Raw genomic sequence first — 14,601 nt, forward strand, 5'->3', positions numbered from 1 at the left:
TCTCCCAGCCCACCGTCCCATCACACACTCCCGGGGTCAGACACAGAGTGAATCTCCCTCCACACCGTCTCATCACACACTCCCGGGGTCAGACACAGAGTGAATCTCCCTCCACACTGTCCCATCACACACTCCCGGGGTCAGACACAGTGTGAATCTCCCTCCACACCGTCCCATCACACACTCCCGGGGTCAGACACAGAGTGAATCTCCCTCCACACCGTCCATCACACACTCCCAGGGTCAGACACAGTGTGAATCTCCCTCCGCACCGTCCCATCACACACTCCCGGGGTAAGACACAGAGTGAATCTCCCTCCACACCGTCCCATCACACTCTCCCGGGGTCAGACACAGAATGAAACTCCCTCTGCACCGTCCCATCACACACTCCCGGGGTCAGACACAGAGTGAATCTCCTCCCGCACCGTCCCATCACAAACTCCCACGGTCAGACACAGAGTGTATCTCCCTCCAAACCGTCCCATCACACACTCCCGGGGTCAGACACAGAGTGAATCTCCCTCTGCACCGTCCCATCACACAGTCTCGAGGTCAGACAAAGAGTGAATCTCCCTCGTCACTGTCCCATCAAACACTCCCGGGGTCAGACACAGAGTGAATCTCCCTCCACACCGTCCCATCACACACTACCGGGGTCAGACACAGAGAGAATCTCCCTCCGCACTGTCCCATCACACACTCCCGGGGTCAGACACAGAGCGAATCTCCCTCCGCACCGTCCCATCACACACTCCCGGGGTCAGACACAGAGGGAATCTCCCTCTGCACCGTCCCATCACACTGTCTCGAGGTCAGACACAGAGTGAATCTCCCTCCACACCGTCCCATCACACACTCCCGGGGTCAGACACAGAGTGAATCTCCCTCCGCACCGTCCCATCACACACTCCCGGGGTCAGACACAGAGTGAATCTCCCTCCACACCGTCCCATCACACTCTCCCGGGGTCAGACACAGAGTGAATCTCCCTCCGTACCGTCCCATCACACACTCCCGGGGTCAGACGCAGAGCGAATTTCCCTCCACACCGTCCCATCACACACTCCCGGGGTCAGACACAGACTGGATCTCCCTCCGCACCGTCCCATCACACACTCCCGGGGTCAGACACAGAGTGAATATCCCTCCACACCGTCCCATCACACACTCCCGGGGTCAGACACAGAGTGAATCTCCCTCCGCACTGTCCCATCACACACTCCCGGGGTCAGACACAGAGTGAATCTCCCTCCGTCCCATCACACACTCCCGGGGTCAGACACAGAGTGAATCTCCCTCCGTACCGTCCCATCACACACTCCCGGGGTCAGACGCAGAGCGAATTTCCCTCCACACCGTCCCATCACACACTCCCGGGGTCAGACACAGACTGGATCTCCCTCCGCACCGTCCCATCACACACTCCCGGGGTCAGACACAGAGTGAATATCCCTCCACACCGTCCCATCACACACTCCCGGGGTCAGACACAGAGTGAATCTCCCTCCGCACCGTCCCATCACACACTCCCGGTGTCAGACACAGATTGAATCTCCCTCCACGCTGACGGTGAAGTGGGGAGTATTTTTATATCAGTGAAGGAGGTCAGGGCGATTCTCACCTGTCGCAGGGTCGGCAGACTTTGTCCAGAGTGTGGTAAAACCAATTCCGTTCGCAGCCACAGACAGTGTCAGAAGTTGCTGTACCTGGAGTGTAAGAGAGAGGGAGGGAGACAGAGACATTGTGTGAAAGAGATCGAATGGGGAGCGGGATGTGGTGAGGGAGAGGGCGGACAGTGGGAGTGGGGAGGACGGGGGAAATCGGGAGGGGGAGGACGGGGGGTGATCGGGAGGGGGAGGACGGGGCGAGATGGGGAGGGATGAGGACGGGGAGTGTTCGTGAGGGGGGAGGACGGGGGAGATCGGGAGGGGGGAGGACGGGGGTGATCGGGAGGGGGAGGACGGGGGTGATCGGGAGGGGGAGGACGGGGGAGATCGGGAGGGGGAGGACGGGGATGATCGGGAGGGGGAGGACGGGGGAGATCGGGAGGGGGGGGACGGGGGAGATCGGGAGGGGGAGGACGGGGGATGATCGGGAGGGGGAAGGACAGGGGGAGATCGGGAGAAGGAGGACGGGGAGAGGGGGAGGACGGGGCGAGATGCGGAGGGATGAGGACGGGGAGTGTTCGGGAGGGGGGAGGATGGGGGAGATCGGGAGGGGGGAGGACGGGGCGAGATAGGGAGGGGTGAGGACGGGGAGTGTTCGTGAGGGGGGAGGATGGGGGAGATCGGGAGGGGGACGACTGGGGTCATCAGGATGGGGGAGGACGGGGATGATCGGGAGGGGGAGGACGGGGATGATCGGGAGGGGGAGGACGGGGGAGATCGGGAGGGGGAGGACGGGGATGATCGGGAGGGGGAGGACGGGGGAGATCGGGAGGGGGGAGGACGGGGGGAGATCGGGAGGGGGAGGACGGGGGAGATCAGGAGGACGGAGGACGGACGACGGGGGAGATCGGGAGGGGGGTGGACGGGGATGATCGGGAGGGGGAGGACGGGGATGATCGGGAGAAGGAGGACGGGGAGATCGGGAGGGGGAGGACGGGGGAGATCGGGAGGGGGGAGGACGGGGGGAGATCGGGAGGGGGAGGACGGGGGAGATCGGGAGGGGGAGGACGGGGGAGATCGGGAGGGGAAGGACGGGGGAGATCGGGAGGGGAAGGACGGGGGAGATCGGGAGGGGGGAGGACGGGGATGATCGGGAGGGGGGAGGACGGGGGAGATCGGGAGGGGGAGGACGGGGGTGATCGGGAGGGGGGAGGACGAAGGAGATCGGGAGGGGGAGGACGGGCTGATCGGGAGGGGGAGGACGGGGATGATCGGGAGAAGGAGGACGGGGAGATCGGGAGGGGGGAGGACGGGGGGAGATCGGGAGGGGGAGGACGGGGGAGATCGGGAGGACGGAGGACGGACGACGGGGAGATCGGGAGGGGGAGGACGGGGGAGATCGGGAGGGGGAGGACGGGGGAGATCGGGAGGGGGAGGACGGGGGAGATCGGGAGGGGGAGGACGGGGGAGATCGGGAGGGGGAGGACGGGGGAGATCGGGAGGGGGGAGGACGGGGGTGATCGGGAGGGGGAGGACGGGGGGAGATCGGGAGGGGGAGGACAGGGGGAGATCGGGAGGGGGAGGACGGGGGAGATCGGTAGGGGGGAGGACGGGATGATCGGTAGGGGGGAGGACGGGATGATCGGGAGGGGGAGGACGGGGATGATCGGGAGGGGGGAGGACGGGGATGATCGGGAGGGGGGAGGACAGGGATGATAAGTGGGGGAGAGGACGGGGATGATCAGTGGGGGGGAGGACGGGGATGATCAGTGGGGGGGAGGACGGGGATGATCGGGAGAGGGAGGACGGGGATGATCGGGAGGGGGAGGACGGGGGGTGATCGGGAGGGGGAGGACGGGGAGATCGGAAGGGGGGAGGACAGGGGGAGATCGGGAGGGGGGAGGACGGGGGGGGGGGACGGGGATGATCGGGAGGGGGAGGACGGGAATGATCGGGAGGGGGTGGACGGGGATGATCGGGAGGGGGAGGACGGGGGAGATCGGGAGGGGGAGGACGGGGGAGATCGGGAGGGGGAGGACGGGGGAGATCGGGAGGGGGAGGACGGGGGAGATTGGGAGGGGGAGGACGGGGGAGATCGGGAGGGGGAGGACGGGGGAGATCGGGAGGGGGAGGACGGGGGAGATGGGGAGATCGGGAGGGGGAGGACGGGGGAGATCGGGAGGGGGAGGACAGGGGGAGATCGGGAGGGGGAGGACGGGGGAGATCGGGAGGGGGGAGGACGGGGGAGATCGGGAGGGGGAGGACGGGGGGAGATCGGGAGGGGGAGGACGGGGGAGATCGGGAGGGGGAGGACGGGGGAGATCGGGAGGGGGAGGACGGGGATGATCGGTTGGGGGGAGGACGGGGATGATCGGGAGGGGGAGGACGGGGATGATCGGGAGGGGGAGGACGGGGGAGATCGGGAGGGGGAGGACGGGGAGATCGGGAGGGGGAGGACGGGGGATGATCGGGAGGGGGGAGGACGGGGGAGATCGGGAGGGTTAGGACGGGGATGATCGGGAGGGGGACGACGGGTGTGATCGGGAGGTGGGAGGACGGGGGAGATCGGGAGGGGGAGGACGGGGGAGATCGGGAGGGGGGAGGACGGGGGTGATCGGGAGGGGGAGGACGGGGGTGATCGGGAGGGGGAGGACGGGGGAGATCGGGAGGGGGAGGACGGGGATGATCGGGAGGGGGGAGGACGGGGGGTGATCGGGAGGGGGAGGACGGGGATGATCGGGAGGGGGAGGACGGGGATGATCGGGAGGGGGAGGACTGGGGAGATCGGGAGGGGGAGGACGGGGGAGATCGGGAGGGGGAGGACGGGGATGATCGGGAGGGGGGAGGACGGGTGTGATCGGGAGGGGGAGGACAGGGGGAGATCGGGGGGGAGGACGGGGGGAGATCGGGAGGGGGGAGGACGGGGGGAGATCGGGAGGGGGAGGACGGGGGGTGATCGGGAGGGGGACGACGGGTGTGATCGGGACGTGGGAGGACGGGGATGATCGGGAGGGGGAGGACGGGGATGATCGGGAGGGGGAGGACGGGGGGAGATCCGGAGGGGGAGGACGGGGATGATCGGGAGGGGGAGGACGGGGGGAGATCGGGAGGGGGAGGACTGGGATGATCGGGAGGGGGATCACCGGGGGAGATCGGGAGGGGGAGGACGGGGAGATCGGGAGGGGGGAGATCGGGAGGGGGGAGGACGGGGGAGGAACGGGAGGGGGAGGACGGGGAGGGGAGGGGGAGGACGGGGAGATCGGGAGGGGGAGGACGGGGGAGATCGGGAGGGGGAGGACAGGGGGAGATCGGGAGGGGGAGGACAGGGGGAGATCGGGAGGGGGAGGACGGGGAGATCGGGAGAGGGAGGACGGGGAGATCGGGAGGGGGAGGACGGGGAGATCGGGAGGGGGGAGGACGGGAGAGATCGAGGGGGAGGACATGGGGAGATCGGGAGGGGGGACGACGGGGGAGATCGGGAGGGGGAGGACAGGGGGAGATCGGGAGGGGGAGGACAGGGGGAGATCGGGGGGGAGGACGGGGATGATCGGGAGGGGGGAGGACGGGGGAGATCGGGAGGGGGAGGACGGGGGTGATCGGGAGGGGGAGGACGGGCGTGATCGGGAGGGGGGAGGACGGGGGAGATCGGGAGGGGGAGGACGGGGGAGATCGGGAGGGTGAGGACGGGGAGATCGGGAGGGGGAGGACGGGGGAGATCGGGAGGGGGGAGGACGGGGGAGATCGGGAGGGGGGAGCACGGGGGAGATCGGGAGGGGGGAGGACGGGGGAGATCGGGAGGGGGGAGGACGGGGGAGATCGGGAGGGGGAGGACGGGGGTGATCTGGAGGGGGAGGAATCGGAAGGGGGAGATCGGGAGGGGGGAGGACGGGGGAGATCGGGAGGGGGAGGACAGGGGGAGATCGGGAGGGGGGAGGACGGGGGAGATCGGGAGGGGAGGACGGGGGAGATCGGGAGGGGGAGGACGGGGGGAGATCGGGAGGGGGAGGACGGGGATGATCGGGAGGGGGAGGACAGGGGGAGATCGGGAGGGGGAGGACGGGGAGATCGGGAGGGGGGAGGACGGGAGAGATCGGGGGGGAGGACGGGGAGATCTGGAGGGGGGATGACGGGGGAGATCGGGAGGGGGAGGACAGGGGGTGATCGGGAGGGGGAGGACAGGGGGAGATCGGGAGGGGGAGGACAGGGGGAGATCGGGAGGGGGGAGGACGGGGATGATCGGGAGGGGGGAGGACAGGGATGATCGCTAGGGGGAGGACGGGGGTGATCGGGAGGGGGGAAGGACGGGGGAGATCGGGAGGGGGAGGACGGGGATGATCGGGAGGGGGAGGACGGGCGTGATCGGGAGGTGGAGGACAGGAGAGATCGGGAGGGGGGAGGACGGGGGGAGATCGGGAGGGGGGAGGACTGGGGGAGATCGGGAGGGGGAGGACGGGGATGATCGGGAGGGGGAGGACGGGGGAGATCGGGAGGGGGAGGACGGGGGAGATCGGGAGGGGGAGGACGGGGATGATCGGGAGGGGGAGGACGGGGGAGATCGGGAGGGGGAGGACGGGGGAGATCGGGAGGGGGAGGACGGGGGAGATCGGGAGGGGGGAGGACGGGGGAGATCGGGAGGGGGGAGGACGGGGGAGATCGGGAGGGGGGAGGACAGGGGAGATCGGGAGGGGGTGATCGGAAGGGGGAGATCGGGAGGGGGGAGGATGGGGGGAGATCGAGAGGGGGAGGACGGGGGAGATCGGGAGGGGGAGGACGGGGGAGATCGGGAGGGGGAGGATGGGGGATATCGGGAGGGGGAGGACGGGGGTGATCGCGAGGGGGGAGGACAGGGGGAGATCGGGAGGGGGGAGGATGGGGGGGAGATCGGGAGGGGGAGGACGGGGGGAGATAGGGAGGGGGAGGACAGGGGGGAGATCGGGAGGGGGAGGACGGGGGTGATCGGGAGGGGGAGGACAGGGGGAGATCGGGAGGGGGGAGGACGGGGGGTGATCAGGAGGGGGAGGGCGGGGATGATCAGGAGGGGGGAGGGCGGGGGGGAGATCGGGAGGGGGAGGATGGGGGGGAGATCGGGAGGGGGAGGACGGGGGTGATCGGGAGGGGGAGGACGGGGGAGATCGGGAGGGGGAGGACAGGGGGAGATCGGGAGGGGGGAGGACGGGGGGGAGATCGGGAGGGGGAGGACGGGGGGAGATCGGGAGGGGGAGGACGGGGGGTGATCAGGAGGGGGAGGGCGGGGATGATCAGGAGGGGGGAGGGCGGGGGGGAGATCGGGAGGGGGAGGACGAGGGTGATCGGGAGGGGGAGGACAGGGGGAGATCGGGAGGGGGGAGGACGGGGGGTGATCAGGAGGGGGAGGGCGGGGATGATCAGGAGGGGGGAGGGCGGGGGGAGATCGGGAGGGGGAGGACGGGGGGGAGATCGGGAGGGGGAGGACGGGGGGGAGATCGGGAGGGGGAGGACGGGGGAGATCGGGAGGGGGAGGACAGGGGGAGATCGGGAGGGGGGAGGACGGGGGGGAGATCGGGAGGGGGAGGACGGGGGGGAGATCGGGAGGGGGAGATCGGGAGGGGGAGATCGGGAGGGGGGAGGACGGGGGGAGATCGGGAGGGGGAAGACGGGGGAGATCGGGAGGGGGAGAGGACAGCGATGGTCAGCAGCGGGGAGGACAGGGGGAGATCGCCGGCACTCACAGAGCTCGATCGTCTCCCTCTTGCAGACGGTGCAATTCTGACAGTGGAAGGTGGAATCGTCCAGCCAGCTGCGGAAGGTGTTCTTGGGGCAGGTGCATTGTCGGTCGACGTGGGGCTCGCAGGTCTTCAGCTCGATCTGGTTCAGCACTGCGGGCGGGCGCAAACGAATTAAACCCTCTCTGATAACAGGCCTCCGCTCAGCCCCTCACCCACCCCCCTCAACGTCGGGGCGACGAGGGGGGTGCTGTCGAAACTGCGATGCGATTCCGGCGTGATCTGGGCCAGATCAAGGCCGCGGGCCGAATGGAGAGCCCCGCCCACACAGACGGACGAGGAGATGGACACCAGGTCTCGGAGACCCCCCACTCCCCTCTCCCACCCTCCCCCGCAGGTCTCTCTCTCGGCTGGAAATTCTCACCTGGGTCGCAGACCGTGCACGCTTTGCACTTCGACAGCGAGTTCTCGGCCGCCAGGAAGGTCCCATTACGACACTGAGCGCAATCGGTCCGCAGGCCGGCCCCACCACAGACATTCCTCACGTAGTGACCTGCACGGACATTGGAATTTTCACTGCCGGGCTCCAGCCACACTCCACACTGGGAGGTCGTTTCCGCCCGTGGACGGTCAGACACCCTGAGCCAATAGACTGCCCTGGACTTGCTTTCCATCTGACTCAGCTTGCATATTGGTGTTTCATTGTTGGGGTTGATCTCTGTGTCCGACCGCGGGAGTGTGTGATGGGACGGTGTGGAGGGAGATTCACTCTGTGTCCGACCGCGGGAGTGTGTGATGGGACGGTGCAGAGGGAGATTCACTCTGTGTCTGACCACGGGAGTGTGTGATGGGACGGTGTGGAGGGAGATTCACTCTGTGTCTGACCCCGGGGGTGTGTGATGGGATGGTGCGGAGGGAGATTCAGTCAGTGTCAGACCCCGGGAGTGTGTGATGGGATGGTGTGGAGGGAGATTCACTCTGTGTCTGACCCTGGGAGTGCGTGATGGGACGGTGCGGAGGGAGATTCACTCTGTGTCTGACCACGGGAGTGTGTGATGGGACGGTGCGTAGGGAGATTCACTCAGTGTCTGACCCGGGGTGTGTGTGATAAGACGGTGCGGAGGGAGATTCACTCTGTGTCTGACCCCGGGGGTGTGTGATGGGACGGTGTGGAGGGAGATTCACTCTGTGTCTGACCCCGGGGGTGTGTGATGGGATGGTGCGGAGGGAGATTCAACCTGTGTCTGACCCCGGGAGCGTGTGATGGGACGGTGCGGAGGGAGATTCACTCTGTGTCTGACCCCGGGAGTGTGTGATGGAACGGTATGGAGGGAGATTCAATCAGTGTCAGACCCCGGGAGTGTGTGATGGGATGGTGTGGAGGGAGATTCACTCTGTGTCTGACCCTGGGAGTGCGTGATGTGACGGTGTGGAGGGAGATTCACTCTGTGTCTGACCCCGGGAGTGTGTGATGGGACGGTGAGGAGGGAGATTCACTCTGTGTCTGACCACGGGAGTGTGTGATGGGACGGTGTGGAGGGAGATTCACTCTGTGTCTGACCACGGGAGTGTGTGATGGGACACTGTGGAGGGAGATTCACTCTGTGTCTGACCCCGGGGGTGTGTGATAGGACGGTCTGGAGGGAGATTCACTCTGTGTCTGACCCCGGGAGTGTGTGATGGGACAGTGTGGAGGGAGATTCACTCTGTGTCTGACCCCGGGAGTGTGTGATGGGACGGTGCGGAGGGAGATTCACTCTGTGTCTGACCCCGGGAGTGTGTGATGGGATGGTGTGGAGAGAGATTCACTCTGTGTCTGACCCTGGGAGTTTGCGATGGGACAGTGTGGAGGGAGATTCACTCTGTGTCTGACCCCGGGAGTGTGTGATGGGACGGTGTGCAGGGAGATTCACTCTGTGTCTGACCCTGCGAGTGTGTGATGGGACGGTGTGGAGGGAGATTCACTCTGTGTCTGATGCCGGGAGTGTGTGATAAGACGGTGCGGAGGGAGATTCACTCTGTGTCTGACTCCGGGAGTGTGTGATGGGACGGTGTGGAGGGAGATTCACTCTGTGTCTGACCCCGGGGGTGTGTGATGGGACGGTGTGGAGGGAGATTCACTCTGTGTCTGACCCTGGGAGTGTGTGATGGGACGGTGTGGAGGGAGATTCACTCTGTGTCTGACGCCGGGAGTGTGTGATGGGACGGTGTGGAGGGAGATTCACTCTGTGTCTGACCCTGCGAGTGTGTGATGGGACAGTGTGGAGGGAGATTCACTCTGTGTCTGACCCCGGGAGTGTGTGATGGGACGGTGGGCTGGGAGATTCACTCTGTGTCTGACCCGGGGTGTGTGTAATAAGACGGTGCGGAGGGAGATTCATTCTGTGTCTGAACCCGGGGGTGTGTGATGGGACGGTGCGGAGGGAGATTCACTCTGTGTCTGACCCCAGGAGTGTGTGATGGGACGGTGTGCAGGGAGATTCACTCTGTGTCTGACCCTGTGAGTGTGTGATGGGACGTTGTGGAGGGAGATTCACTCTGTGTCTGACCCCGGGAGTGTGTGATAAGACGGTGCGGAGGGAGATTCACTCTGTGTCTGACTCCGGGAGTGTGTGATGGGTCGGTGTGGATGGAGATCACTCTGTGTCTGACCCCGGGAGTGTGTGATGGGACACTGTGGAGGGAGATTCACTCTGTGTCAGACCCCGGGGGTGTGTGATAGGACGGTCTGGAGGGAGATTCACTCTGTGTCTGACCCCGGGAGTGTGTGATGGGACGGTGCAGAGGGAGATTCACCCCGTTTCTGACCCCGGGAGTGTGTGATGGGACGGTGTGGAGGGAGATTCACTCTGTGTCTGACCCCGGGAGTGTGTGATGGGACGGTGTGCAGGGAGATTCACTCTGTGTCTGACCCTGCGAGTGTGTGATGGGACGGTGTGGAGGGAGATTCACTCTGTGTCTGACACCGGGAGTGTGTGATGGGACGGTGTGGAGGGAGGTTCACTCTGTGTCTTACCCCGGGAGTGTGTGATGGGTCGGTGTGGAGGGAGATTCACTCTGTGTCTGACCCCGGGAGTGTGTGATAAGACGGTGCGGAGGGAGATTCACTCCGTGTCTGACTCCGGGAGTGTGTGATGGGTCGGTGTGGATGGAGATTCACTCTGTGTCTGACCCCGGGAGTGTGTGATGGGACGGTGTGGAGGGAGATTCACTCTGTGTCTGACCCTGGGGGTGTGTGATGGGACGTTGCGGAGGGAGATTCACTCTGTTTCTGACCCCGGGAGTGTGTGATGGGACGGTGTGGAGGGAGATTCACTCTGTGTCCGACCGCGGGAGTGTGTGATGGGACGGTGTGGAGGGAGATTCACTCTGTGTCTGACCCCGGGAGTGTGCGATGGGATGGTGTGGAGGGAGATTCACTCTGTGTCTGACCCTGGGAGTGCGTGATGGGACGGTGCAGATGGAGATTCACTCTGTGTCTGACCACGGGAGTGTGTGATGGGACGGTGTGGAGGGGGATTCACTCTGTGTCTGACCCCGGGAGTGTGTGATGGGACGGTGTGGAGGGAGATTCACTCTGTGTCTGACCCCGGGAGTGTGTGATGGGACGGTGAGGAGGGAGATTCACTCTGTGTCTGATCCCGGGAGTGTGTGATGGGACGGTGTGGAGGGAGATTCACTCAGTGTCTGACCCCGGGAGTGTGTGATGGGACGGTGTGGAGGGAGATTCACTCTGTGTCTGACCCCGGGAGTGTGTGATGGGACGGTGTGGAGGGGGATTCACTCTGTGTCTGACCCCGGGAGTGTGTGATGGGATGGTGTGGAGGGAGATTCACTCTGTGTCTGACCCCGGGAGTGTGTGATGGGATGGTGTGGAGGGAGATTCACTCTGTGTCTGACCCTGGGAGTGCGTGATGGGACGGTGCGGAGGGAGATTCACTCTGTGTCTGACCACGGGAGTGTGTGATGGGACGGTGTGGAGGGAGATTCACTCTGTGTCTGACCCGGGGTGTGTGTGATAAGACGGTGCGGAGGGAGATTCACTCTGTGTCTGACCCCGGGGGTGTGTGATGGGACGGTGTGGAGGGAGATTCACTCTGTGTCTGACCCCGGGGGTGTGTGATGGGATGGTGAGGAGGGAGATTCAACCTGTGTCTGACCCCGGGAGCGTGTGATGGGACGGTGCGGAGGGAGATTCACTCTGTGTCTGACCCCGGGAGTGTGTGATGGAACGGTATGAAGGGAGATTCAATCAGTGTCAGACCCCGGGAGTGTGTGATGGGATGGTGTGGAGGGAGATTCACTCTGTGTCTGACCCCGGGAGTGTGTGATGGGAAACTGTGGAGGGAGATTCACTCTGTGTCTGACCCCGGGGGTGTGTGATAGGACGGTGTGGAGGGAGATTCACTCTGTGTCTGACCCCGGGAGTGTGTGATGGGACGGTGTGGAGGGAGATTCACTCTGTGTCTGACCCTGGGAGTTTGCGATGGGACAGTGTGGAGGGAGATTCACTCTGTGTCTGACCCCGGGAGTGTGTGATGGGACGGTGTGCAGGGAGATTCACTCTGTGTCTGACCCTGCGTGTGTGTGATGGGACGGTGTGGAGGGAGATTCACTCTGTGTCTGACCCCGGGAGTGTGTGATAGGACGGTGCGGAGGGAGATTCACTCTGTGTCTGACCCCGGGAGTGTGTGATGGGACGGTGAGGAGGGAGATTCACTCTGTGTCTGACCACGGGCGTGTGTGATGGGACGGTGTGGAGGGAGATTCACTCTGTGTCTGACTCCGGGAGTGTGTGATGGGTCGGTGTGGATGGAGATCACTCTGTGTCTGACCACGGGAGTGTGTGATGGGACAGTGTGGAGGGAGATTCACTCTGTGTCTGACCCCGGGAATGTGTGATGGGACGGTGTGGAGGGAGATTCACTCTGTGTCTGACCCCGGGGGTGTGTGATAGGACGGTCTGGAGGGAGATTCACTCTGTGTCTGACCCCGGGAGTGTGTGATGGGACGGTGTGGAGGGAGATTCACTCTGTGTCTGACCCTGGGAGTTTGCGATGGGACAGTGTGGAGGGAGATTCACTCTGTGTCTGACCCCGGGACTGTGTGATGGGACGGTGTGGAGGGAGATTCACTCTGTGTCTGACCCCGGGGGTGTGTGATAGGACGGTCTGGAGGGAGATTCACTCTGTGTCTGACCCCGGGAGTGTGTGATGGGACGGTGTGGAGGGAGATTCACTCCGTGTCTGACCCCGGGAGTGTGTGATGGGACGGTGCGGAGGGATATTCACTCTGTGTCTGACCCCGGGAGTGTGTGATGGGACGGTGTGGAGGGAGATTCACTCTGTGTCTGACCCCGGGTGTGTGTGATGGGACGGTGGGGATGGAGATTCGCTCTGTGTCTGACCCCGGGAGTGTGTGATGGGACGGTGCGGAGGGAGATTCACTCTGTGTCTGACCCCCGGAGTGTGTGATGGGACGGTGTGCAGGGAGATTCACTCTGTGTCTGACCCTGTGAGTGTGTGATGGGACGTTGTGGAGGGAGATTCACTCTGTGTCTGACCCCGGGAGTGTGTGATAAGACGGTGCGGAGGGAGATTCACTCTGTGTCTGACCCCGGGAGTGTGTGATGGGACGGTGTGGAGGGAGATTCACTCTGTGTCTGACCCCGGGAGTGTGTGATGGGACACTGTGGAGGGAGATTCACTCTGTGTCTGACCCCGGGGGTGTGTGATAGGACGGTCTGGAGGGAGATTCACTCTGTGTCTGACCCCGGGAGTGTGTGATGGGACGGTGCAGAGGGAGATTCACCCCGTGTCTGACCCCGGGAGTGTGTGATGGGACGGTGTGGAGGGAGATTCACTCAGTGTCTGACCCCGGGAGTGTGTGATGGGACGGTGTGCAGGGAGATTCACTCTGTGTCTGACCCTGCGAGTGTGTGATGGGACGGTGTGGAGGGAGATTCACTCTGTGTCTGACCCCGGGAGTGTGTGATGGGACGGTGCGGAGGGAGATTCACTCTGTGTCTGACCCCGGGAGTGTGTGATGGGACGGTGTGGAGGGAGATTCACTCTGTGTCTGACCCTGGGAGTTTGCGATGGGACAGTGTGGAGGGAGATTCACTCTGTGTCTGACCCCGGGAGTGTGTGATGGGACGGTGTGCAGGGAGATTCACTCTGTGTCTGACCCTGCGAGTGTGTGATGGGACGGTGTGGAGGGAGATTCACTCTGTGTCTGACCCCGGGAGTGTGTGATACGACGGTGCGGAGGGAGATTCACTCTGTGTCTGACCCCGGGAGTGTGTGATGGGACGGTGAGGAGGGAGATTCACTCTGTGTCTGACCACGGGCGTGTGTGATGGGACGGTGTGGAGGGAGATTCACTCTGTGTCTGACTCCGGGAGTGTGTGATGGGTCGGTGTGGATGGAGATCACTCTGTGTCTGACCACGGGAGTGTGTGATGGGACAGTGTGGAGGGAGATTCACTCTGTGTCTGACCCCGGGAATGTGTGATGGGACGGTGTGGAGGGAGATTCACTCTGTGTCTGACCCCGGGGGTGTGTGATAGGACGGTCTGGAGGGAGATTCACTCTGTGTCTGACCCCGGGAGTGTGTGATGGGACGGTGTGGAGGGAGATTCACTCTGTGTCTGACCCTGGGAGTTTGCGATGGGACAGTGTGGAGGGAGATTCACTCTGTGTCTGACCCCGGGAATGTGTGATGGGACGGTGTGGAGGGAGATTCACTCTGTGTCTGACCCCGGGGGTGTGTGATAGGACGGTCTGGAGGGAGATTCACTCTGTGTCTGACCCCGGGAGTGTGTGATGGGACGGTGTGGAGGGAGATTCACTCCGTGTCTGACCCCGGGAGTGTGTGATGGGACGGTGCGGAGGGAGATTCACTCTGTGTCTGACCCCGGGAGTGTGTGATGGGACGGTGTGGAGGGAGATTCACTCTGTGTCTGACCCCGGGTGTGTGTGATGGGACGGTGGGGAGGGAGATTCGCTCTGTGTCTGACCCCGGGAGTGTGTGATGGGACGGTGCGGAGGGAGATTCACTCTGTGTCTGACCCCAGGAGTGTGTGATGGGACGGTGTGCAGGGAGATTCACTCTGTGTCTGACCCTGTGAGTGTGTGATGGGACGTTGTGGAGGGAGATTCACTCTGTGTCTGACCCCGGGAGTGTGTGATAAGACGGTGCGGAGGGAGATTCACTCTGTGTCTGACCCCGGGAGTGTGTGATGGGACGGTGTGGAGGGAGATTCACTCTGTGTCTGACCCCGGGAGTGT

At 64.2% G+C, this 14,601-nt stretch overlaps 1 protein-coding gene across 1 annotated transcript in view; it reads right to left on the minus strand.

Moving 5' to 3' along the window:
* The window catches only part of LOC134341787 (tumor necrosis factor receptor superfamily member 1A-like), a 63,217-nt gene that overhangs the window by 13,745 nt on the left and 34,871 nt on the right, over positions 1-14,601 (minus strand). The window contains exons 3-5 of the mRNA XM_063039709.1: positions 7,737-7,865; positions 7,319-7,465; positions 1,625-1,709 (exon numbers count right to left, since the gene is read on the minus strand). Coding sequence (XP_062895779.1) covers positions 1,625-1,709; positions 7,319-7,465; positions 7,737-7,865 — 361 coding nt within the window. The remainder of the gene's footprint in view (positions 1-1,624; positions 1,710-7,318; positions 7,466-7,736; positions 7,866-14,601) is intronic.

Source organism: Mobula hypostoma, unplaced genomic scaffold (assembly GCF_963921235.1).
Source record: "Mobula hypostoma unplaced genomic scaffold, sMobHyp1.1 scaffold_108, whole genome shotgun sequence".
NCBI lineage: Eukaryota > Metazoa > Chordata > Chondrichthyes > Myliobatiformes > Myliobatidae > Mobula > Mobula hypostoma.